This window comes from Homarus americanus, unplaced genomic scaffold (genome assembly GCF_018991925.1).
Source record: "Homarus americanus isolate GMGI-L3 unplaced genomic scaffold, GMGI_Hamer_2.0 scaffold11022, whole genome shotgun sequence".
NCBI classification, from domain to species: Eukaryota; Metazoa; Arthropoda; class Malacostraca; order Decapoda; family Nephropidae; genus Homarus; species Homarus americanus.
This window is the reverse complement of record NW_024737068.1, coordinates 14,140,464-14,167,370: the sequence shown is the minus strand read 5'-3', so window position 1 is coordinate 14,167,370 and position 26,907 is coordinate 14,140,464. Positions and strand designations below refer to the sequence as shown.

At 37.2% G+C, this 26,907-nt stretch overlaps 1 protein-coding gene across 6 annotated transcripts in view; it reads right to left on the bottom strand.

Annotated features, from left to right (window-relative positions):
• Window positions 1–314: 314 nt before the first annotated feature.
• LOC121872985 (E3 SUMO-protein ligase PIAS1-like) overlaps window positions 315–26,907 on the bottom strand; it is a 127,345-nt gene continuing 100,752 nt past the window's right edge. For 5 of the 6 annotated variants that reach the window (XM_042376178.1, XM_042376179.1, XM_042376181.1 and 2 more), the window contains 2 exons: window positions 8,447–8,527; window positions 315–3,312 (listed from right to left, as the gene is read on the bottom strand). In XM_042376178.1, the coding sequence (XP_042232112.1) occupies window positions 2,672–3,312; window positions 8,447–8,527 (722 nt within the window). In that variant the 3' untranslated portion in view covers window positions 315–2,671. The remainder of the gene's footprint in view (window positions 3,313–8,446; window positions 8,528–26,907) is intronic. The other variant, XM_042376182.1, reaches the window with a different exon arrangement.

The following is a 26,907-nucleotide window of genomic DNA, read 5'->3' as shown; positions in this document are numbered from 1 at the left end:
TCTTATATGCCACAAAATATGGTAATATGCTAAATTCTTACAATGTTAATTGTAAGAACAGAAAAAAAGCTGAGTAGCAGACAATTAACACTTCCAAAGAATGAAGACAACTATTAATAAATTAAGGTAATTCAAAAGAGAAAAAAGTCTTAAACTGTTTCTTTTCTTGAGAACATCCAATAATGGTGGGCACACTTGCCAATAACATCAATTGCATTTGACCACACTTTGAAAAATTATATGCAATGGATGTTATTGGCAAGTGTGCTCACCATTATTGCATATTGTCAAGAAATAGTTATGAATTTTTCCTCTTTTGAATTACCCATATGTTCTGTGTAGTATTCTTTGTGTTCCAGCAAAGAGGTAGGTTAACAGTGGTCTCGTTAAAATCATGTTGTGTACCACTTGTAACCTGGGAATCTGATCCTTCCACCTTCACTTGAGACATGGTTGGGTCCAAAGGTATGCAATCTCTTTATTGAGCCATGCTGATGGCAAATGTAAATTTTAACAATCTAAACTTTGGGAATATCTTTGGTAAAATTCATAACTACTTCACCAGTTGTAAAACAACAGTAAATCTCAAGTTTGTTTTCAGGGCACTTTGACAGACAACAGGTTCAATATACAAGTACTTGAAAAAAGAAGTGTTGGGGGTTTTCTTTATATGATCCTTATATCAAATGACTGGTGAAACTGGCTGATGCTCCCTGAAGGAAAGACTTGTTGATACCTGAACCCTATTTTTGAGCTTCACCATCTAGAATTTACTGTGTACTGCCTTGTCTCATGAATATGTATTCCTGAAAAGAAAAACTTTAAAACATAACAACACTAAACAAATAAATTTTCCCATTATCCGAATAAGGGGGTGATAATGACTGGTTGTATGGTGCCTTAGCTCATGTCACAGCCAGACTAAGGGGTATACTACTGTACACTGGTTCTGGTCATCCATCCAGACTGAGTAGATTTTACATATTCTTCATTAATTGATGTTGGGACCTTTTAATATTCTTGGTACTAATGGCTGTAACACATGGAAAACTGATGCTAATCTTCTCAGCATTACCTTGAATAGCTCTTATCTTGGTGTGTGGTAAACCTGGAATGACACCAATGTGAACAACTCTCAACAGCATCAAGCTGCCTAACCCCTTTGCTTAGAGGGGCTGATATGGTCATCAAACACTATATCAGAGGGGGTGAATGCTCCCATCCCTCAGCCTACCATATGGCGGTTAATCTCTTATCAAACAAGTAAAGAGAACAGGCTGGCCACTCAGAAAAGGATACAAGAAAACAGATAAATACAGTAAACTCAATACTCACCCCCAACACAAGAGGAGGAGGAAAGGATATCAGAGAGTCTTAAAATAAGACAAGAGCCTTATCAGAGCAATTTCGCCCTCCCTGCTTTTCCTACCGTCCCTCTGATGAGATGCTTGGTGTAAAGAGACATACCAGCTAAGTCCCTCTGACTGAAGAGATTAAAACCTCAAATTTGGTGGCAAAGGTTATTGTTTTCCAGGATTTATTTGTGCTAGTCACTGTTGGGGTAGACTGACCATAATGCAAAATATCCTGCATATTCTTATGAAGCACAAATGTACATAATATTGCAGCCAAGCTGAAACAGGAATGTTCCTTTGGTCCTTTGCAACATAATGTATTTATGCGGTAGCATGTGACAGCCAACGGCGCTATAACGAAACAAAACGACACCAAATAGATACCTTCTCTAATCCAATGGTGACTTAATAACATAACAATGATAAATTGGGACCCTTGTATTTGTGTTATTTCACTTCAATTGCTTCACAGGTCTGACATTTAATACTGGAAAAACAAATGGGTGAATCAAAGCAGTGACCATGTGCTCCCCTAATTTGGGGGATTTATGAAGAAAGAAAAAATTCATGGATTGGTTTTCACACACACAGTTTATGCTTCTAACATTTATATAACATTTGACTATTTTCTAACCCCTAAAAGAAAGTACAGTATATATGTAAATAAAAAAATAGCACTTACACCATGAAATATCTTGTATCATAAAAGCTTAACCCTTAAACTTTAAAAGCTATTTAACATGAAGTGGTTTAGCCCTTTAGAGGACAAAGTATCCCTTAGGTAATTTATTCTGGCTAATGCCAGACAATTTTATTCAGCTAAGGGAAGCCCCTGCCTGTTTAAGGGTTAAAGTGCTTTGAGATAGCTGTAAGTTCTTAAATACAATATCTGCAAATTTTGAGTCTAATGATCATATTGGTCGAGCTCTCACCACTGTACTGTACAAGTGTTAACCATATCCCGTTAAGGAACAAACTCACAGAATACATTTGTACTTGTAACATTTCCTCTATTTCCAATGGCTATCACTTACCACTAAATTAAGTCCTTTGTGATAACCAAAAGACTATATGAAGAGCACTCCTAAATTTAACTAAAAATACACAGTGACACTTTGGTGAATGGGTTTTGCAACCAAACTAAACACTACCTCCCACAAGAAACACTTGTGGAAAAAAAAAAATCTATCAAGAAATTGCTGATCCAGAAGTACCTAATCCCAACTGTTTTATGTACATATACCCTAAGAAGGATATGTTTCATAATTTCCAATTTGATACCTAATAATTAGTACATATCTGTACTTGCTAAGCTTTTACATATATCTGTCTTGGGGTCTAAATGGCAGACTGCCAGACACAGTAGTAGGAGGCATCATTCCCAAGGGATTAAAAAGGTTCTGTAGTGCTGGTGGAAGGGAGTAAGGATTTGGGTTAAGTCCAGCAGCAGCAACAGCAGCAGCAGCAGCTGCAGCTGCAGCTGAAGAGGTAGGCTGTATATTGAATGTTGGTGAGGTGGCTAATGGGTCTTGTGGATTGGGAGTGAGGAAGTTAGAAGCATTGGTACTGGAAGAGGATATAGTTCCTGCAGTACTTGAGGATGAAGATAGTGCTGATATACTGGTATGTGGGATCGGACTGCTGCTATTAGTACTGATGCTGCTGACTGTGATTGGAGGAGTGCTTCTGGATGTGACATTGATGACTTGCCGTAGTTCAGTGGAACCTGAGGGAAAGGTAGGGGAAGAGGTTGACACTACAGGAGTAAGTGAGATTCCTGCAGGTAAAGGAGATGGCCCCTGATTAGGTCTACGTGGAGGTGGTGATGGGGATGATGCAGGGCTGTCCAAGCAGATCACCTGGGGACTCACTGACCCAGAAGATGGAGGTGAAAAAGCTGCTCCACCACTGCTGCCCCCTGCTGGTGTAAGTAGTCCACCAGTGCCATTAGATGAGGCTGCACATGAGTAAGAAAAATAGTTGTCTAGAGCATACAAATTCAAGTGGACGAGACAACTTAAAAGTTTCTAATTCGTTAATTATAAAAACATGACAAACTGATTTCAGTAGTTTCAAATAGTAAAATACACCATTGCATTTATCTGGAGAAAACTGGCATATATAAAATATTTCCTTATTTATACTGTATTTCATGCACCATAATATCAAATGTAAATACTGTGCAAGCTTCAAAACACTGACACTATAAAAGATTTACCAGTTTAAAAATACAGTACAGTTATTAGTTGAACTTATAATATCTGATAACCATCTAGATAGAATATTAATAATAACTTGAACTACAGACTGAAACCATGCTCCTGTAGTTAATGGTCATGCGAAAAATAAAGAAATTAAATGAAGAATGTACGGGGAGTAAATTCGGAAATCAGATAACAACCAGTTGAGAAAAAGCACTGACATGCAGCAATGCTAGTCTGCAGCTGCCCAATCTCTCATTAATATAATGCATAAAGGTTGATGCTTTTCAAAGTCACACTAATATTTCCTGTGTATATGGTGGACTGAAAAGATACAGTATACACTTAGGATTTTAGCTTTCCTAAAATGTGCATGAGATTGACTGTGAAGGAGAAAGAGATCCATCTATTATGATTCCAATTCCATCACAGGTATAATGGTTTGACGACTGTCTAAAAATATTTATCAGTACTATAAATATGAAACCTGTCTTACAACACCAAACTCTACAACATTTCTTCAATAAATGGCAGCTAATAAAAGCTACAGAAATTACCCTCACTATCCTACTGCCATCTGTTAAAACTCTCTCCCCCATGTCTCAATGCATTACAGTTCCTCTTATCTATCTCTTCATTCTTAAATTTTAACTCCTGGCTAAAATATTAATACAGTATTAATATAATTAAAATAGCTTCTCTAAATGTGAAAATTTAAGGTTTTCTCCCAAATATCAAAAAGGCCACAAAACTTATAGTATATGAATGCCCTTTGAAATGTGTGATCCATTCAATACAGCATTCTAAAAAAAAAAAAAAAACTGATACTAGTATAATTACTTTTCTTATCAATAATTTTACCTATTGTCACTGCATAAAGGGAAACTAAAAACTGCTTGATCGTTTTTACAAAACAGGAAAAGCAATTTATTTCTCTACCACGCTATTCTCTTTATTACTATTATTTTTCATATTCCTATCTGTATCCACATTCAAATCTCCACACACATTTATATATATTTCAAATGAAATACGTAATTTCAATATTTAAAATTTTCAGTGACCTCTTTTTAAAGTTTGAAAAGTAAACAAAAGATCAGTGAAGGATGTATTTCAAGACCTCTCATTGCAAAGCTGCAGAATATGAAACAGAATTTATAAACTGATTTTGTGCTATAGAGAATAAGAAGGAAGCCAATACCTGTATGAGATACCAATGTAACTCAAAGTTTGTGTTTTATGTATTATACAGTATCACCATGCCCCAAATTGTAAAAATTCCTTATTAATAGTTAACTGATCCTGAAATCCTATTTTCTGGCAGAGCTCATATCCAGTTGGCTCTCTATAATACAGACTACTTAATAGGGGTACTAGGCCTCTTGAACACTCCCCATTATGTAAGAACGGGCTGAGCTCTTAACCCATTCTGGGTATCACCGTACTTTCCCTATCACCTTCATCAGCTCCAAAGGGAGAGATCAGGCACAAAGGTTGTCCTCTTAAGGCAGGCCTTCCGAATAGTTCTCATCATGACAACGTTTCTTTATGACCTGAACTAAACAGGAAAAGTAAGAGAACATAGAAAACTGTACCAAATAAAACCAGCCCATGATGAAATTACCCATGTCATGCGCACCATCCTGTGGGACAAGCTAAATAAAACTTGTAGTTTCTTATTCATCCATAATAAATAAGTCACCCAATCAATCTACACCCAGAAGCAAATCCCAAAATTAAAAATCTACATGAATTATCACTGTTTTGCCAATGTGGTAAAGCATAAAAATAGCTGCAGCATAAAACGCAACTGTGGAAATTTCCTAAACGGTAGGATATTTTGATGACCACTTCACTAATACCCCTATACTGTACATGTAACTGCAGACAAGTTGTCTGCAAACAAGTGCAAAAAGATTCACCCACACCCTGGAGGAAGAAAGAAGGAACCCCCCAAAAATTTCAAGTTAATGTGGATATTTTAAAAGGTATAGGACCACTCCCATTGATGGAATGATACTCACAGCCAAGGTCAGATGCATTGATTCACACCAATAATTTACATTATAAAGGCAACCAAGGAACACTGGAAGACAACAGGTCAACATTCCTACACTGCAGAACAAAAACTCAGTGGGGAAAAGGAGAACATTGTCCTTATGTAACTTCCACAAATTGGTTATGCTGAAACACTACCAGTTTCCAAATGAGAAAAATCCAGCTTCACAAATAGAACAAGGACCAGTTTACCAACTGTCCATGATAAACACCTCTCAGAAAGGAGTGAAGTTCACCATGCAAGGTATAACGGTATAACATTTCTCATATGGAAGGCCTACCAACCCTTCACTAGTATCCCTTAGTAAAATTAACCACATCATGTACAGACAGAGTAGTCAGTACATAAGGTCCTTTTCATACAAATTAGATCCACAGTAACTCCTAGTGATTTTGTGAAATTCTCAATGGTTACTTTCTGTTATACAAAAGAACTCTAAGGACCAACCACACCTTCTGATTATAAATAGATTTGTTCAACTACTCAGAAAAATAATTACTTTGAGTCGTCAATGCCTTATGAAACAGCAATGTCCAACTTACAATCTTTCTGAAGTAGCTTAGAAGACCAAGGAAATGTGAAAGTCTACCCTGGGTGGGCAGACCACTACTTAAGTGGTTGTGGGACCAATCGAGGGGGAAATAAGAAGCAAGGTCTACTCTAATTCTCTTCATTGGATAGGATATAGTGTTATGCCAAATGGTAAAGAGAAGTCCTGGAGACCAGCTAAAGGCAGGTAAAGTGTGAGAAAAGTTACAAGCCTGTCCTATGAGGCTCAGGAATTCTACAATGCAAACCCTAACATTAAAGTAAAGTAAACAAATTAATCACACTAAACATAACACATAAAAAGATATACTACCTCAAGAAAATCAACTCCGTTATTCTCACTCACTGTTGGCATTGTCCTTACTGTTACCAAAGGATCTCAGTACTGCTAAACATTCACCAAAACATACAATGCCTCTTTTTAAGAATACTGGATTGTCTGAAACCATTCAGCACCAACAGAATAGAACAAGACTAACCTGCACCAAGTACCACACACTTCATCTCCAATAAATCACTTAATTAGAATTCTAGTTAAAAACAAGAACAATAAGACTTTACATTAGAAAAATAATAAGGTCAATGTTGAAGGTGTACTGAATTGGATAAAAAATTTCAAATCATAAGGTTTATGAGCCACCCGTTAAACCCAATGACAGCAGTTTCTAATAAGGGTGAACAGACGTTGCTACCATTTGTAACATGGTTCCACAGACACAAGACAGTTGCATTGGGTAACTCAGACAACCAACTACAGAAGTTAAAAAATTCACCAACTGAAAATGCACATCACTGACCAATCCAACATACTTCATCTAGCTGCAGACCCTCTGAAGAATTCAGAAATGATTACACAATGAAAATGAAAGTAAAGCATACTCATTTTCCCAATAAAATAAATTGGGAGATTTGACAAATATATTCACTTCCAAACCAGAGCTTGGTTGTCCAATAAGCACCTCAAACTAGTAGTGGACTCATAACTATCCTGCATCCATGAGCTCCTTCATGTCAGAAATGACTATCACTGGGGCAAGACTCATTCTTTGCAAGGCAAAAAACAAACATTATGTGGAGTGACACACAGCAAGATATGAAATTCTATATCACAAGGCATGGGTCCAAAAAGGTTAGCCACCCTACTGTATATGCTATCCTAGACACTGGATGAACAGTAAGGAACACCAAGAAACCTTAAGGAAAATACACAAGACATAATATTGGTCTCACTTTCATGATTATCGTAACATTAAGAACTGTGGTAGTTACTGCCAACAATTCCTAATGTATTGTAATCAGGCAAAACACTCGGCTTTTTGTCATAAAATAAGAATGACAGCGTAAAATCAGCCTGAAGCTAGTACCCTTTTCTATGACATTCAACTAGGAAATAAAACCTGAAATCATAACGATGGACTGTAGCTTTGTAGGAAGAGTGCTGATAATAAAGACACCACTCTAAAAGCCCTCCTGCCTCATGAGGACAACCTTTGCACGTGATCTCCTTCAGTTAGTGCCACTAGATGTGAACATATAAACCCAAGCTAACATATTGGGAGTGATAATGAAAACACTCTGCATCCCCTGTAAGTAGCCTGCATTATAAGTGTTGTCTGACTGAAAGGTTTTGCCTGAATCTGCAGTAAAGTCATTCAGCATCAGTGAATGGTTTTTAACTACATAAATAAAGAAAAAATAAGAAAAAGAAAAGAGCAACATGACTTATAAAATCTTAAAATTTTTACCCCTTGTCCTTATTACACAAAATATTATTTACTTCTTCCTTTATTCTCAATTATACCTCTCTGATACTTGTGTTATGATTCCAAATCTGATCAGTGAATTACCTTTACATATTAGGCAGTCATAGGTACCATTTCATATACTTTACAACTAAAATTCAGTTTCACTCTTGGTTATCTTCACCAAAAGAATATCTGCTACTCATAAGTCAAACATCTGCTACATCAATTTGATTGAATACCATACCCTGTATGGCCACATAAAAAAAAGAAGCTAAAATTCATGTTTTTAAAACCATTTTATATATCACAGATTAGGGCCCTGTACACAATAACATTAAAGACCTTCACAAGACAAGCTACATGAGGAAAAATTGGACACAAAAGTTGTCCCTGTACCAGAAAATCACATTCACCTCTGTAGCACAAACTAGCCCACCAGGTGGTACAAACACCTTGCACTGTGCACTAATGTATGGAGGTTCCTAAACCAGGAGGAATATGTACAACACACTCCACACCACTGTACAGGGTACTTACAAGAGAGGGATTTCCTAAAGACGAGTCGTTTCCCGGGGTCAACTTCCCCTACGCACCAAGAATCGTTTGACTTAGTGCCCTCTGCAAGCGCAAAAGTTTTTTTGTAATTTTACTAACTCCACCAAATCTTGCGTAGTTTGCTAGAGCAGACAGATAAATGAATTTCCATACCATCAACATGCCTTATGTACCTTCAACATTTTTCTCTCTCTCTCTCTTTATAGGGTCAGACAAAGAATGAAAAGCTTAGAATACAGGTACTTGATTTAATCATACATTTATGAGTGAAAAATAATAATTTAAAAGATTGGATATTAATTAACCCAGTTTATGACCCAATCCTCATGTCAAGTCAATAATCATAAAGGAAGGATTGAACCATGAAATTCCATTGGAGGAGACGTGTGACCTCTAAGACACTTCCACTCTAACAAAACCTGCCACAGTCAAGGAGCTCCATATATTCTAGCCAATGGCTACACTTGCCAAGACAGATCACCATGTATAGTTCTTTACCCAATGAACCAGGATTGAAGCAATGTTCTGAACTTACAGCCCTATGGTTGCTTTGAGAGCTAATGAGGCTTTTAATTCAGTGGGTTGTATCCCGAGAAAAATTCACTCTTATCCTGAATCACTATGACTATAAAGAGGGTTGCATGCTTTAAATCCTAAAAATTCCTGCCAGGAAGGTCACTCATCTCATCCTCTCAGCTGAAAAGGGGATTCCATGCTTCAAAAATACCATTTCTTATATCTTGCTTACAGTTCATCATTTTATATACTGTATGTATGTACATGTATGTATGTATGTACCGGTATGTATGTATGTATGCATGTATGTATGTACTGTATGTACACACACACTTGTGAGATCCTATCAGAATAATAAAATACATGTACCATAATAAACAACTGAGGACTTTGTTGTAAGTTGGTTAAAAACCTCACCCATCACAATGCATTAAAGTTAGCTGTGCTTGTGGCTAACCCCACTACTAAGTACTTTATAATGCCACTTCATTAGTTTTCAACTCATAACAAATTATTAATGATATGAAAGAAAGTTTTTGCCCCTTGTCTACAGTATGATGGATGTTACACTTAATAGGGCTATCAAGGAATCTAAACCCTCAAATTGACGTACTTAAACAGTGTGAGGCTAAATCTCCTCAGGCAGCTCCAACAAAATATCATTCCATTTAAAATGATAAAACCAACTGCATAAGTGGACTGACTTTCCTCTGTGATCTGTAGCTGGTGAAGGCAATGGTGACATGTCATGGCCATGAAGCCTGTAGCCTGTCTGAAATTTTCCAGGTGGTGCCAGATCTGAGTACCGTATTTTATCAAATGCCTCCAGCCTCCTAAACGACATTAAGGTAAATTTTTTCTCAACCTAAAACCTCACTCATGTCCAGGCAATGACTGGAAAAACATATCTCTGCAATTCTGTAATTAAATACCCTGATACATGCATTATATTCATGCAGATCAGTGTGTGCCAGTATTATTAAACATTGATCTTCTCACTGAAGATTTTGATACATCTTAATTAGAAATGAAGGTGATGAAATAAATTATGAAAAAATGATCCAGCATGTTTTCCAATACTTAATGTGATAACAGGGAATTTGCATATGAATTTCTTCAAGATGGAACTCACATCATGATTTTTAAGAAGCTTACAGTACTAATGGATTACACGTGCTGTATATCCAAACTGAATATTATTTATGGCCATATTACCCAGAAAGTTAAATACAAGTAGACACTACAGTACTTGAAGCCAAAAAAATGTAGCTAATAATAATAAGTATCTCTGCCATAGCAAACATCAAGATATCCCAATCCACATCTCATATGAACTTCAGAATCCTTGAATTAAAGCATTATTTTTTAATTAGGTTATATTAAGTGCTTAGAGAGATTTATCATGTACAGTATTTTTTATTTTTTTTTTAAACACACACATTACCTATTGCCAAAAAAAGAAGGATGACTATTTTACTATAGTCATTACAAGAGGAATTCCTAAGGAGATTTATACCATGGCCACACCAATGACTCCTCTCATGGTGATATTTCTGCAAGAGCTGGAGCTTGCACTTTCATTGATGTCCAACTAGTATTGCAAATTCTTAGTGCATTGTTAAGTGATGTCTCCATTGGGCCACAAAATGTAAAAATTTGGTTATGATTATGTGTTGGAGGCAACTGGCACAAGACCTGGATATGAAAAACAATTTGAGTAATACAGAAATGTACAATACAGTATATCTGAAAATTTTAATTTTGTTATACATACAGTAATCTCCCCATTAGCTGAAACAATTAATGCAGTGTGTTTTCAGGTTTGAGAGATTTGTGGGTGTTCAGGCAAATTTCCTTATCCCCAGAAAAAATTGCACATCTATGGAATTCTTCAGTGCACTAGTTGCACTAGTGAATGTTTCCACATCTAAACAATAAATCTCACATGAAGCACCACTGCTACAGAGGCTTAACTGCAGTCAGACAGACACAGAGCTGTATTTATTTATGCACACTACTGTACATGTAAAATACATTGTAAAAAAAAAAAAACATTAAAACAGTATATACAGTGCACTGTATTCACCAGCAGATACTGTGATCATAAGCTTGTGATGCAGGCAGGCCAAATGGTGGTACAGTATACAGTAATGATAAAGTATGACCTGCCTTTGTCTTGGACCATCTACTGTAGCAGGTGTTAAGGTCACTCTCCTTTCCCTCCATGACGAAGGGGTTGTACATGCACTGTATACTGTACAGTATATACACCCTCTATATGCCAGCCTACAGTAGGAATACACTGTCCACTCTGCTATGTACAGTACAGTATATAAGGTACTTTCATACTTAATAAATGTACAGTACAGTACAGCATACATACAGTAAACCCTCGATAAACTCAGCATTTGATAACTCGGCATAGATATGGTCTCAGAAAGTATTAGTATAGCTTGGGAAATGCCTAGATATATAAAATTATCTGGTAAAATCTCAGCATATCTGGCCACCTGCATCACCTCCCAAACCTGTGTCACCTACCATACCTCTGTGTCGCCTACCATACCTCTTATGTCATCTACCATACCTCTGTCACCTACCATACCTCTTATGTCATCTACCATGTCTCTGTGTCACCTACCATGCATCTGTCACCTACAGTACAGTACTATGATGCTTCATTCTTTGCCTGTAGTGCTAGTAAGTGTTACTTTTTTACATTTAGAAATTACATGTACACATGTAGGGGTCGATAATTTTTTATTGCTGTATTTTTGTAGGAGGGGGGGAAGTGCCTTGATATGTCGGAATTTGGGATAACTCAGCAAGGCCAGAGCCCCATATGTGCCAAGTTTTTGAGGGTTTACTGTAACTGTAATAACTTTGTATGTCTTAACACTGCTTTAACAGAATTCTTGGCTGATTACAGTAGAGTATATGCTAATGCAGTACAGTAATGTACAACACAGATTGTGAAAACAGCAGTGAGCATGTGAACAAGCTTGTATAATGGCAGCAGACAATGAAATAAGTACTATCATGATGCTAAAGTTTGAGGAGATAGGTTGCAAGATACATCAGCCAGCCATAGGCATCCCATGCAGTCACATGCCAGTAGTGGCCAATCGTAGCTCACGAGCAATCTGACCCTACGAAGCCTGGCATTCGTCCACGTGTTAGAAACATATACAGTCTCTCGGAAATTCATTTGAAAATGTGCATGATGCAATCCTCGAAAATTCGGTTGGAATACCCAGAATGGAGAAATTTGTCAGATTCCGGCTAACAGAGAGATTACCTGTCTGTCTCGATGTTGTGTTGGTGTAACCCACAAAATTATGAGAAGAGAAGGAGCTGTTTATATAATATAGAACTACTTTCTGTACATCATCTATGCGTTACTGTATTTTTTACATATAAATATGGCACAGTAAGGGAGGATGATATGTTGGAAGTTGGTGTGATGTTCTCACTCAAAGCCTATGTGCCATCTTTGCTTAGGATTCTTCTACTCACTAAAGCCAACTTTCATAGACAGGTATCCCCCGCGTTACGGAAGGGTTCCGTTCCCGGAAAATTGACCGTATCGCGAAACCAATTTTCCCATTGACTTCCATTACAAAACTGGAGATGCGTTCCTAAGGAATTTTTTCGGCTCCAAAAAAGTAATTCAAGCACTTTTATTAATGAAAATAAACATTTATAAACACATACAATACAGTACATTAAATAATTTATGATATACCTTCTTAAAACACCAATTTAGGGGTTAATATTGCATAATATTGCATTATACAGCTATGTGTATGTTTATTTGAGTGCCCCGTCATAGGAGACCGTTTTCTCTCACTTCAGGACGCCTGAGTCGTCCGTTTTCTCTTAATCTTAAGAGTGCACCAGAGACTAATATTTTTTAGTAGTGACACAGAATTTGATATTGCAATTGGGGTTGAAATTGTTGAGGCAACTTAGGTATGTCTGATTACAGTTGGAATATTCAAGATCCATTGTGAGTGATGTTTAAAGCTTCAACTGTCTTTATGGTTGGTAAAACTTGTCAAGTCTGTCAGTCTGAATGGCATGTGTGAGGCCTTGTGTTTGTTAAAATTTACCCCAATTTCCGTAAGGGCAGATTTAAGGGCCGTAACGCGAAATTATTGGTCATAATTTACAAATTCCGTAAGAGCAAAATTCCGTAAAGCGGGGGATGCCTGTACTGTACTGTATACCACACTCATCATAAAACACATCAGTTACAAGATGTAATTTCTCATACTAGCAGCTCTGAAATACTTTTTATAACTTTTATAGCATTGTTTAACCAAGTCATCATAACACATCTTTCAGGAAGCACCACAAAGGGTTTAAGAATGTGGGCCTGCCATGCATTACCTGTACCGTACAGGACTTGATTTTCACCCCTATGTGCTTTGATTTTTAATGACGCATTTCAAAATTCTTAACATCCGTACAGTAAAATGCTATACAGGTACTACTTATTAATTTTGAAGTTTAGTGGTAAAAGCAAATGATAATAACACCTAACTGGTATGGTTATCAAGTAAAGATAATGCAATTGATTGTATACCATATATATACTCAACTACAGATTAAGTTTTATGAAAAAAATTTTATGCAAAAAGTAAGGGGTAGAATCCATCTATTAACCTCTTCCCCCAACCTCTTATTACTTTACAAACTTTAACTGACCAAAGCAGATTCACCCAAACCTTTTCAAGTGTCCAACTACAATCTTTATAACTCTTTCTGTTCTAAGGGAGGTATATGCACCTACTGCAAAACACGTACACCTAAAGCTCGACTCACGGATCTTGAATCTTCCCTTTATGATGTCATCTGGCTCAAAATATCCCAACCAACTATGACTAGTTTTCTTTGTTTCCTGTACTGTTCTGCCAACTATTTGGAACTCTTTGACTATCTCACTTCTTGCCATGAGTCGTTGCTATCCACACACCCCAACACCAAGACCCTCTACCTAGGGGATTTCAATGTAGTGTACATCACAGAAAGTGGCTTGGCTCTGCAAGGAATGACCCAGGTGGAGCTGAGGCACTCTCTTCTTCCTTACTTAATGGTCTGGAACAAATAATTAAACACCCTCCACACGTTCCTCATCAACACGATCAACTTGCTAATATTCTTGATCTTTGTTTTACTTCTAACCCCTCACACTATTCATACTAAATTTATGCCACCTTAGGGTCTTCTGATCACAATCTTATTTCTATTAAATCAAACTAGGCAAGACCACCTCCCACACCCCCCTCTAAACCTCAACTATGGCATTATCAGAGGGCAAACTGACAATCCTTGCGAGAATTCTTCACTGACTTTCCTTGGGATGAATGTTGCCTTTCCACTAAAATAAGACAAATAAGCATGTTCCATGATAGATACAAACAAAATGTTTAGTTTTCCTTCCCATGTAATATTCACTCATTTGGTTTTGTTTTATTCTGTTTTAATTGCATCAGATCATATTTTTCAGGGAGAGTAAATGCTTCTGTTTTTGTTGCTGGAAGGCCTCACTGCTCTTCCTTGATTTTTGAGCCACTTCCTCACACTGTTTTCTTCGATTCCTTCTTTAGCAAAAATTTCCTAATACTTTCTTCCTGCTGCAACCTTTTCTGCTTTACCATGCTTCTATACCTACTGCTGGAGTTTCATGTTTCTACACATCATAGGGTCCACTGGGCTGTACTATAATGTCTTCCCTTGAAAAATACTGAACTGCAGATTTATTCAAGTGATACTTAACAACCTGGTATGATTCATGTGTGCCAGTACTTGCATTGGCAGACAAAAACAATACCTCATGAACTACACTGTATTTCCTGGTTTCCCTTGAATCTAGCTAACTCCAGACGATTTTTGTTCCCGCAGTCAGATGTTTATAATAAAAAATCTAAATACTATCAAACCTGACCATAGTGTAAAGTTAGGTATATGATGAAAGAAAATCACTAAATAGGCAAGGTTAATCCATGCAACTATCTAAGGCAAGCATAGGTATTGCCAGTGATAAACAACGAATTTGTGTCCTCACTTCCCCCTCACTAAAAAGAGATTAGTACGGTTGTGGTAATACAGAGTCCAAACGGGTTGTCACGAGATACAAGAACCGTTCGTGTATGGTGTGCTGTCCCTTAAATGAGTTGCAAGTAATTTCCAGTTATGAGTGGTATTATTTTGTAGTAATAATTCAGATTAATATTAAATATTATGATGAACCTAAAAATGCCAAAAATACTTGTACCTATATTTTCATAAATAAAACTTGATCCGAAGGATTAGGCCAAAATACCAAGAAATGTTGGTGAACCCTTTGAATATTTTAAAACATTCGATTAATCTGCCCCCAGAGTCGACACTTCTTTAATGAAAACGAGTTTAATTCCTCCAACCTCTCTTCATAGGATTTGTTACATAATGAGGGTATCATCTTTGTTGCTCTACACTGGACGGTTTCTAATTTCACAATACCCTTGACAATGTGATATTGTGAAATTAGAGGCCATCCAGCTATGATATACATTGATAGCTGCTTAGTTGAGTTATTGAAAGAAATAGTAAACAAATACTGAGTTGCCTATATAACTATGAAATATGGCATGGGTTATAGAATAAATTGTGATCAGCAGAAAGTGTAAAATGATTATAATAACTGAGTTATACTGAAAATGCTTAGCCTCTGGCAGGGGAGGGTGGATCAAGTGGATAGGGGGAGGGGTATATTATAATGCTTAAAATAGTGGCGCTGTAAAAGTCATTGATCTTTGGTCAATGAAATAATAAAGAGTCGAGGAATGGAATGCAAAACAAGCTATACTCAGCCAATGAGAAATAGAGTATGATGTAATGCATGAACATGTAGAGTGCATCCACAATACTCAATATACTGGCTCATCGTCCTCGCGCGGCAGACCCATCGACCCTAGAGTCAATTATTATTATTTATTGTCAAACGATTTATGTGATTAATGTGGGTCGCCTAAAACGATGGAAAAAAACGAAAAACCAGAAAAAAAGGAGAAATCACATCCAAATTGTTAATATGTGAAACAATTTTGGAGAAAATTCAACGTCAAGAAAGCTGTGGACTTCTTGGTGGAGGCATGGGATCAGCTGTCTGTCGCAACGGTTCGTCACGCATGGAGACATGTGTTGCAAGGTATTCCAGGTGGGAGGCAGAGTAAATCTGTGACTGGTGAGGTTCAGACTGTTGCAGTAACAGTGGACCTTGCCAGAGAAGCTTCGCAGAGTGTTACAGCTGCAGGCTTCTCCGATACCACCAACGACGACATCCTGGAGGTGATAAGGGATCCTGATGTGACTGCTGACGAGATGCTAGATGATGACATCAGTGAAGAGGCAGGTGGTGCGTCATCCCAAGAAGAACGCAAGTTATCGCATAGTAATGTAAGGGGTGCCATCGAGTGTGTTGAGAAACTCAAGCTCCTCCTTTCCGACGACCCTGACGATAACCGGTATGAAGTCTTCACTACCCAGCTGTTGCAGACTATGGAGCCCTACATCAAGGTGTATCACGACAACATCAACACCAGCCGTCAGCAAAGCATTACTGAGTTCTTCGCCCGCAACCCACCACAGCCAGCCCAAGCCAGTGATAGTGACAGAGACAGTGATGGTGACTGAGGGATTTGTCAGGGAGGCACTAATAAGTGTGGATGACAGTGATGAAGACTCACCTGGGGGCCAGTAGCCTGCCCTCTGCCACGGAACCAGCCTCCATTCCCGTACGCCGACCCATCTCTTCTACTAACGTAAGTGTTAACCCTAACTTTGTTTTTTCTAACCTAACCTACAGTATATTAGTCTCTTATTGATTGTTCCCTTCTATATTATGTGTGTGTGAATACCATCATAAAGTTAAGATGTTATTTTTACTAAAACGTACGTATTGTGTCAGGAAAAAGTGGAGTTTGGGGATCCCGGTCTCTATTTCAATTAATTCCATATGTTTCTGTACACATACAGGTAAGTGCTTATGAGGTCATTTCATATTACAGTACACTGTACTGGGTAAATGAAAAAAAATGCTTTGAAAAGACCTTATTTCTCTTAAAATATCATATTTTCAAGGGGAACCGACACATTTTTGAGGCACATATAATAGTCCATTAGCTTGTGTTGCAAAAAATGGCTTTAACTGTATTGCCAGGTATACTCTCTGAAACTTTCAAGAAATATTCTTTTAGCATCACTGAGTATGAAACCACTTGTTCCCAAATTTTCTTCAGCCCCTAAGGGCGGCCATCTTGAATTTCAAAATGACCGCCCTCTACTCTGTACTTGTGTATACTGTATACTTTGAAGCAAAGATACACATTTTTAAACCTCATAAGGTATTGTACGGTAATATTGTAATATACTGTATGTCTTTCAGAATTTGATTTCAGAATTGCTAACTGCAGTACTAATTTCATTTTATTAATTTTATCAGAACCATGATGGACACTGAAGAAATAAATGACGAAGAACGAGTGCCACAAGCCTCATGCATTGCTGTGGAACATGATTTCAACATTTGTATGGAAAAAAGGCCAGCTAAATTGAAATCAACTGACTTTAGTATATGTATATGATGTCAGGAGTCAAGGAAAAAAGACAGACTGACAAAATCTCATGATGTCTCTAATGAAAAGTTTCTACAAAGTGTCAATAGGCAAGCAGAACTTGGGAATACAAAATTCATTAGTGTCTCACAGACTGGAAGGACTGACAGGGGCAGATCTGCTGGCAAATGAGGCACAATGGCTAAGAGCAAAATTGAAAGAGATGAACAGCGGTATGAAAACACTTTCAAAAGAGCTGGCCGTCCTTCTGCTGCAACCCGATCAGAAGGTAAAATGTTGATGAGGTCTGGCTGTCGAGTGTTTGATCGCCAACTATGTTTCTTTTGTCAACAAGAGATTAACGAAACCACTTGCGCATGTCAAAGTGAAAATAGTGCAATGTCAATTCAAGATATTGTTGAAAAAAGTACCAACGTTGCATGAAAAGTTCAATTGGCTGATATCACAGCAGAGGGGGATTTTCTTGCCAGAGACATTGTCGATTGCAAAAGTTGCAAAACCAAATATTGGGAAAAGTATGTACAAGAACCCCAAAAAGCAGTACCAGTAGATCGAGTAAAGAAGATCCAGCTTTGATATTAGCTGAGCTCGAGTTCTATGATGAATTGCTAGAGAGGTTTGATGATGGTCAATATCTTACCACAGTTGAAGTTGAAACCTTGTACAAGAATATGATACGAGATCATGATGTTAACAACAAAATGGTAGAACGTAGAACACTGATGAAAAAGACCATGGAAAAAATCCCGAACATTGTTATATCTACAAGCAAGGGTAGATCACCTGGAGTCCTGCATTCCAAGAAAGTAGGCCATGAAGCAGTTGACACAGCTAAGTTACAACAGGATATTGAAGGTGATCTCACTGCAATCTTAAAGTGTGCAAAAATAATCAGGCGAGTGATTGTCAATACTAAAAAAGAAAAGCAGTGGTTCTTTACAGAGACTTTTGATAAGTGTTAGTGAATTCCCAGTGGCATTAGAGCTGAAGACGATGACCATATGGATCTTGCAGGGATCAAAAGCAACTACAACTGGCACACGTGATCAGGACTTGCACAAATCTTGCCTTATAATCTCACAAACAATAATGCAAGAATTGAAAACCACCAGACAAGTGACATAGTATACGGTACACCAAAATCTCAGTCAGCAGCATCAGAGTTTTGGCAACAGTATGAAAGTCCATTTTCAGTGGGCTTGTCTCTGTGAATGTATCATAATCTGCATAGTCAGAGAACCATATCTGTCTTGACTAACATCAGAGGGAAATCAAAGAAGTCTATATAAGAAGAATTCTTGAGGGTGGACGACAGTATTACAAGTTCCAAATCTGCTCTGGGAATTGGAGGTGGACCTTCTGAGGATTGCATGAAGGGATGTGTATTATTTCTCTGTCCTCTCACAAATAATCAGAAACAAATTTATTAAAAAGATGACAGTCTACCCTCAAGTCCGTGCTCTATTACTTTATTAATAGAACACAGACTTAAGGATAGACTCACATTTTTAATCAATTTGTTTGATTATTTGTGAGAGGATTTTCCAATTATTATTTATGTGTGTGTGTGTGTGTGGTGACACACACACACACATACAATACTACAGGTAAAAGAAATAATTGTCCTAAGGGCAAAAACATCAAAAGAAAATACATTTCTTTGTACACATGTAAAAAATTTAAATCTTGTTAACTGCAAAGGTTCCATTTCTAAAAACCCTTGCAATATATAAAAATAATTTTCCCATAAGAACCAGTTTCAAAGAAAGATGTCCAGTACAGTATTCCCAACTGGGAATTTTGGGGTACTCAGACATAAACACTTGTTAATCAATAATAATAATAATAATAATAATAATAATAATAAAAGAATTGAAATGCAAAAATAGTCCATGGAATAAAAAAAAATGGGTAGCGTGTCCATGTGCATCCTCTCCAGACTGCACCGACTCCACCCTGCAACACCACCATCACCACCCAATTACACTTTATTACTTTTTTGAGCATTAATAAATGTAAGAATGCATAAAATATTTAAAGTTGTGGTTATGAGTGATTTAATGAGGCATGTACAATGAAAGACAAAAGTCGTGTCGTGAAATTTGGTGAAAACATATGCCAAACGGCTAAACTTTTGGTGCGCTCTGCCTTGTGGTAAGGGGCTCTCATAATGTTTCATGAGTTATATTTAATCTTCAGATAAAACCGCGACACGACTTTTGTCTTTGATTGTACGTATTTTCCCTTCAATGGCAGTGTGTCAACTGACAAGTTTCCATGCACCTGGAAGGGTCTTGCACATGGTTGGAATTTTTTTTCTAATGATAGGATTGGGAGTATTAAATATGTTGCAATTATATTTTTGGGGATCATAAAAATTTAATTGCAATAAATCAAAACTACGATATGTGAATTTGTGATAAATAAGAACTACAGTGCCCGTAAAAATGTAACTAACTGATGAAGGTTTTGTATACCCCTGTATTAATAATGATTCTACTGTTGCTCAAAATGTTTCTTCTTATTTATGTACAGGATTGGTCTGAGGACTTCAGAAATGCTACATGCAATCCTGATGTCCCGGAATGGTTAGTATGAGCTGCTCTTTGGCATACTGATCTAACTACATTTGGTAACCGAACATCATATTAATTATACCGAAATAAATACACATTACATTATTTATTTTAAACTATATACCAAAAAAATGCATGTTCCAATATCTGTTAAAAGTGGTCTCATAATTTTCAGACAGTGTGTGGACAGATACATTTTTGAGATACTGTACAGTAATATTTTACTGTATGTAAATACTACAGAAAAATAAGGCACTTAATGACTTTCAAATAGATTACATAAAACTCCAATACTATACTGTACTCTCATTTGATATACTGAACGAGTTAAAAAACAGCAATAAATATAAATAAAAGCTCTTAATAATGCTTTAAATAACTGACTTCTTACCTGGAAGGGCGGGGTATCAGCTTCCATTTCAAATAAGTTTGTAAGACAAAGCCATTTCTTCCTTTATGACAATACACCATTCATTACATATTTCTGTTAGCAGCTAGCCATCACCATTGTCAATTATTTATACCAAGCACATATTTTTCAGCAATGTTATCATTAATCAGCTGCATTAATATACAATGTAAAGTTACAAAATGGTAAAGAAAAAAGTGCAATACAAGCTCTCAATTACAAAAAGGAATAAAAAGAAAAGAAAAGGAAAACAGCATGCAAAGCTGAATCCTAAACTAAGGGAGGTGTGGAAGTCTGGGTGGAGTAAGACTTATGGTTAGCTGGATATACTGGAAGGATAGAGACTAATTGCTGCTATTGCTACTACACAAATTTGAGTGAGCATCACAGTGGCTCAACACGTATCTAGAGTAAGCTCATAGCTAGAGAAATCTGCACGTCAAAACAATTAAGACTCAAGCTCGATTTATCGGTGAACATTTTTCATATCACAGGTACTGTACAGTGAAGAAACGAAGGGATCAAATATAATGTCAATGATTTGTTATAAATAACTGTTATACTGTATAGTGTATTGTTAATGCACTTATCCAGTATTTTAATTTATGTAAAATTCATGTCAACTAAATTCTATACAGATAATTCCTGAATGTGTGCAATTCTGTAGCTCAAAATTCATAAATATTCACTAATTAATTTACACCTTTATTTCCAATAATGTTTGGATTCTCTAAATGTTTGTATATAAGGAGGAAAAATTGAGTAGAGTCTACTCCTAGTCATTTTAAATGTGCCCACCTGTCATGTTGCTTGTTAGATAAGAACAGCATCTCTTGCAATGTATGACACATGGCTGAACACTGCCAACCCACTATGCCTCCACAACCACCATCACGAACTCCAAACTTTTACACAATGTATTTAGGTGTTTGTAGTGCAAGTTAATTTATCTAATATTCAATGTACAAGGTCTGTCCAAAAAGAAACCAAACTTTTTAAATAGCGCGCCAACGAGCCGGCGCAGCGTGCTCACAATGGGAGCACTGTGTAGCGGTGACCTTGACCTTTAGTCTAACACTAGCCGCATCACGCCACATCAATTAGTCATCGAGCTACACGTGCTAGAGTGAATGTGTGTTTAGTGCAATTGGCGATTTGTTGCAAGTTGAACAATGAAGGATCTTGAAGAGCAACGTGTTTGCGTGAAATTCTGTTTCAAATTGGGAAAAACTTTTAAGGAGACTTTTCAAATGTTGCAACAGGCTTATGGGGAGGATTGTTTGAGCCGTACGCAATGTCACGTGTGGTACCAGCGTTTCAAAAGGGGAAAAACATCCAACAAAGACGATCCCAAATCTGGATGTCAGAGTCGCTCAAATGTGGAGGTGATGTTGATCGTCTTTTTTGACTGGAAGGGCGTCGTTCATCATGAGTTTGTTCCACGTGGTCAGACAGTCAATAAAGAGTTTTACTTGGAGGTCCTGAAGCATTTGAGGGAGGCAGTGCAAAGGACAAACAAGACCTGGATGCTGCACCATGACAATGCACCTGCTCACGCGTCGCTCCTTATCCGTGACTTTTTGGCGAAGCACGAGACGACTATCGTTCCCCAGCCACCCTGCTCTCCGGATTTGGCCCCTGCGGACTTTTTTTTTTTTCAAAAAGTTGAAATCCACCCTGAAAGGTTGCCAATTTCAAACGATAGAAGGGATAGAAGAAAATTCGCTACGAGACCTGCACACCATCCCTCAAAACGCGTTCCAGGGCGTGTTCCAAAACTGGAAAAAAGCGTTGGGAGCGGTGTATCAACATTGGAGGGGAGTACAGTACTTTGAAGGAGACAAGTCTGATTAAATTGTAAGCAATAAATTAGTTTTTTAAAAAGTTCGGTTTCTTTTTGGACAGACCTCGTACAGCATGCACTTCAAATTCGCTGGGGTAAAGTTCTCAAAACAGCGCGAATCGCCAAAACCGCGAATAACATTTGCTGACCGGGGTGGGGGGGTTACTTTTACCTGTATTGTATATACAGGGTGATTCAACAAAGAGTACATTAAATTGGAGGATGAAATCCTTGGACAATTCTAAACCACAATGTCTCTAAAGTAAAATGTCAGATTCTGCATAGTTTCCATGTTACAAAACATTTAAGATGTTGTATTAATGAGAGTGAATTTGAAGTAAAAACCTTGTAGGTTTTTGTAATCATTTATTCACAGATCTCTACAGTGTGATCCCTCTTTGTTACAACCTAAAGGAAATGTTCAAAGTTGCCCCCTTCTGCCTCAAAGCAGGCCTGTACACGTCGTACCATTGATTGTCCGACAAGTTCCAGAATACCTGGACTATATTTCATCTACTCGCACCTGTCACGAACACATGGGCACATGCAGAATCTGAAATTTTGCCATAGAGACATTGTGGTCTAGAATTATCCAAGTATTTCATCTTATTATTAATTTATATTTTCGTCCACCAGGCCTTGATGTAGATCATAAAATGACCTGTGGCCGGGTGTTTTGTTTTGTTTTCATATTACGCTCAATAGCCCACAAAACATGTAGCTATGTCTTCTTTACTGAGTCTCCCATCTGAGGCGTCCGTTTTCTCATCGCTCCTAAACCAGGGTGCTGTCCATTTTCTCTGACTTCCTGAAATCAACCTCTTTATAAAATGAAATTGAATATGAGCGAGGACACCATTGTTTTGAGTCAACTTAGAGATGTCTGATTACAGTTAAAGCATACAAGATCCTTTGTGAGTGATGTTGAAAGCTTTAACTGTCTTTATTATGAGTAACATTTGTTAAGTGAGCGTCGAGTCTGCCAGTACGAATGGCATCCCATGATATTGTCCCTGGGGATCGACATGAATTTCCAATTGCTACTGAAGTTAGATTATTTTGATGCCCAAACATCAGAGAATCTGATATTTGTAGTTTAGTTAGTGTCAGTTGTCTATTTAAGAAAGTCGATAATCTCCTGAACTATTCTGTCGACCTGTATAATCTCCAACATCTAACGTATCCCCTTGAATAGTTCCTTGTTTGTAGTTTCGCTGACTTTGTAAAACTAATGTTAACAACGAGCGTAATTCCACTTTTTCCTGGCAAGCTCAATCTCTGATTAGATTATATGAATAGACATAGGAAATTCGCCTGACTCGTGGCATTAAGCGTCATAGTTAAATGTACAGCAACTGAGTTGAATGTAATTTCTATCATTGCATGATTAGCCTTTCTAGCATGTGTTCCGCACAGGCCTGAGTTGCCAGTTAGCCCTATATAAACTCGTACGGAAGGAGTAGAGTCACATCTCTGACGCTGCTCCATCATTATCTCGGGTATGTGTACGATTTTCCGCCCGCCATATTAAGTCAGTTTAACTCAGTGAATTTTGTGAATATCAGTGTTCATGTTGTAACAGTGAAAGAATTAATGTAACGTAAATATCGTCTGTCGTTGCTAGACGAAAGATTGTTTGTGATTGAGTTATTATTCACATCTCTGATGCTACTCCATCATTATCTCAGGCACTGTCTATGTTACCACCACTACCAAGGTTCGGTAGCTGCCTATGGGAAAGATGGTCATGGAAAGATGTCTTAAATATGGCAATACTAGAATCTGAGGACAGGAACAACCAGGGAAGACCGTGCTACGATACTACAGCGAGTCTACCATGGGCGTTACTAGCGAGCGAGCATCGGCTCGGCTGTGTGTAGTCAACTACCCGCATCCAGTGGGCTCAGTATTGTCTGGTTCATTGAACCGAGCAGTATTGGTATCTATGATTGGGGATAATTAGCAGAAATATAGTTATCCCATGTTGAGTAGGGAACACATAAATATTGACAATATCCGTAAATATGTTATGTGAGTTGAGTAGATCAACTGAAGGAAAAGTGCCATGTTGTTCATTCCAAAATAACATGCTGTTATAGATAATATCTTAATTTGGGATATTGTCAAGTGTGTTATATAACCATCTGTATTGACAATGAAATAATATAATGCTTGTTTATTGTTGTAACCAAGAATTGAAGATTTAATTTGTTACTTGTAAAAGTAAGTCCAATCTGAGAGTGTCAAATAACCATCTTATTTGTCAAAGAAATAATACAACAGGTGTTTAATGGTGTAATAAGTAAGACTTAAGTGGGCCAGTCTTGTCTGAGTGAACTTAATTAACATCTTATTCACTCCTTATGTTAATAAATATTAAATTAGTAAACTACAAGTATCACCGCTCTATTCCTTCTACCCATTGGTTCCCAGAAAATAACTATTGTAACTCACATGCCTAGAAGCTCGCTAGCACACTAACTAACAGTTCACTAAGATATGTTATATTCTAATAAAAGTCTGGATAGTGGCAGGCTACCGTTGTAAGTATAATAAGTGTTATAAAAAGAATGACATGGTTTCCGAGACTAATCCATGGTTTAGAATATAACTAAAACAGGATATAAGTGAGAGAAAGTAAGGACATGAAATTCGGAAAATACAATAATATATATGAAAAAAGAAATGAAGTAAAGAAAAGAATATTGACTTAGAAAATATAAGCAAAGAAATATAAGATATATACTTATAGAAAGACATAGAATATGAAATTATTAAACTATGTACACCAGAAAAGATTAATATAAAAGATAGATATGAGCAAGAATATAAGTATATGAAATAGTATAAAGAGGAAAAACGGACCCTTACAACATAACAACATCATGTGAAGCCCACAAAGTCCTCACACCTCACCAAGTGCATTGGCAAGTTATTTCCCCAGAACACAATCTGCTAATCAAGTTACATCTTGGTCTTCAATTACTGCTGGGTAAACAGAACTAAAAGCATAAAGTAACATGCCTATAGTTTCACCCTGCACAGGATATGATTCCAACTCCACTTCCGAGATGAGCACACTCAAAATGATATCAACGGCTTCGGCAATATTAGACTCCCTTATGTTGGTGAATATAAGATTTAATAGCATGCTTATCATAATTTGACCCTTAAAAATACTGTATATTAATTCTTCTTATAACAAAGAATGCTGTCTCACAGGTAGCAGTAGACAGTGTAAATACAGGAATCATTTCAATTATAAGTATAAAATTGAGGATTAATCTCTTGCAGTCAATGTCAACTAGAAAGACAATCTAGTATAATATCTGTTAGCTGGAACAATTGGTACAGAGCAATTCCAAAAATGAGAGATTTCCGGGTAACGAGACGACTCTCTCAAAGCTGGAAAAAAATCCCTCATCCGGAAATTTTATGGGTATTGGGAAAAATTTCTTGGAAGTTCCAGGAATTGCTCATTATATCATCTACCAAACCCAGAAATAAATCCCCCATCCCTGGGAATTTTCTCAGAATTTTCCAAAGTAGTGCATTATTTCATCTCTCAAAGGCGGAAAAAATCCCCTATCCTCGGAATTTTCCTGAATTTTGGTGATACTGGAAAATTGTTCTCGGAATTTTCAGAAATGCACCTGATTTTCATCTCTCAAACCTGGAAAAAAAATCCCCCATCCCCTGAATTTTCTGGGTACTGGGAAAATTTTCTATGAATTTTCCAAAAAATATGCCTCTCGGAAATCGTTCCCAAAGCCGTAATTTTCAGAAATTCCAGCTTTGGGAATGATTTTCCGAGAATATTTAAATTCTGGGTATCGAAAAGTTCCAGTTAAGAGGATTCCCGCTCACGAAGATATTACTGTACATATGAGAAGCTCACACTTATAATAACACCATCATCATGAGCATTGTTGGAGGCACTACAGGTTAGAGATTGAGATTAAGCAACCCTATGACATCATGATTTCTGCTTAAAAATTATTTATCCCAGTGGGCAAGTAACAAAATATGTTGGCCTACCCAGCAGCATCTTTCCTCTGCCAAAGGCAGATGTTTCCAGTCCACACCAATTCTTATATAAAAAATATATATCAGCACCTATCCCACTACAAACTACAGTATGCTTTAGTTGCAATGAATTCTCTCTCTCTCTCTCTCTCTCTAACTCCAGGGACAATTATTCATATGCAACATAATGTTTCCTATCTATACAAGCCTCCCCTTGTAAAATTTGGCAAAATTCATTAAAAGATAATGCAAATCTGGGGGGGGGAAATAACACTGCTTATCTGAACTGTTTAAAGAAAATCAGTTGTTATAATATTACCACTGTACTACAATAACTAAGGTATTTAAGTGCATAGGAAGGTTAATAAAACACTATTACATCAACAACAGTAAAAAAAAAAAAAAACCAGACAGAACTCCCTGGGCTGAAAATCAGATATAATTGGTTGTCG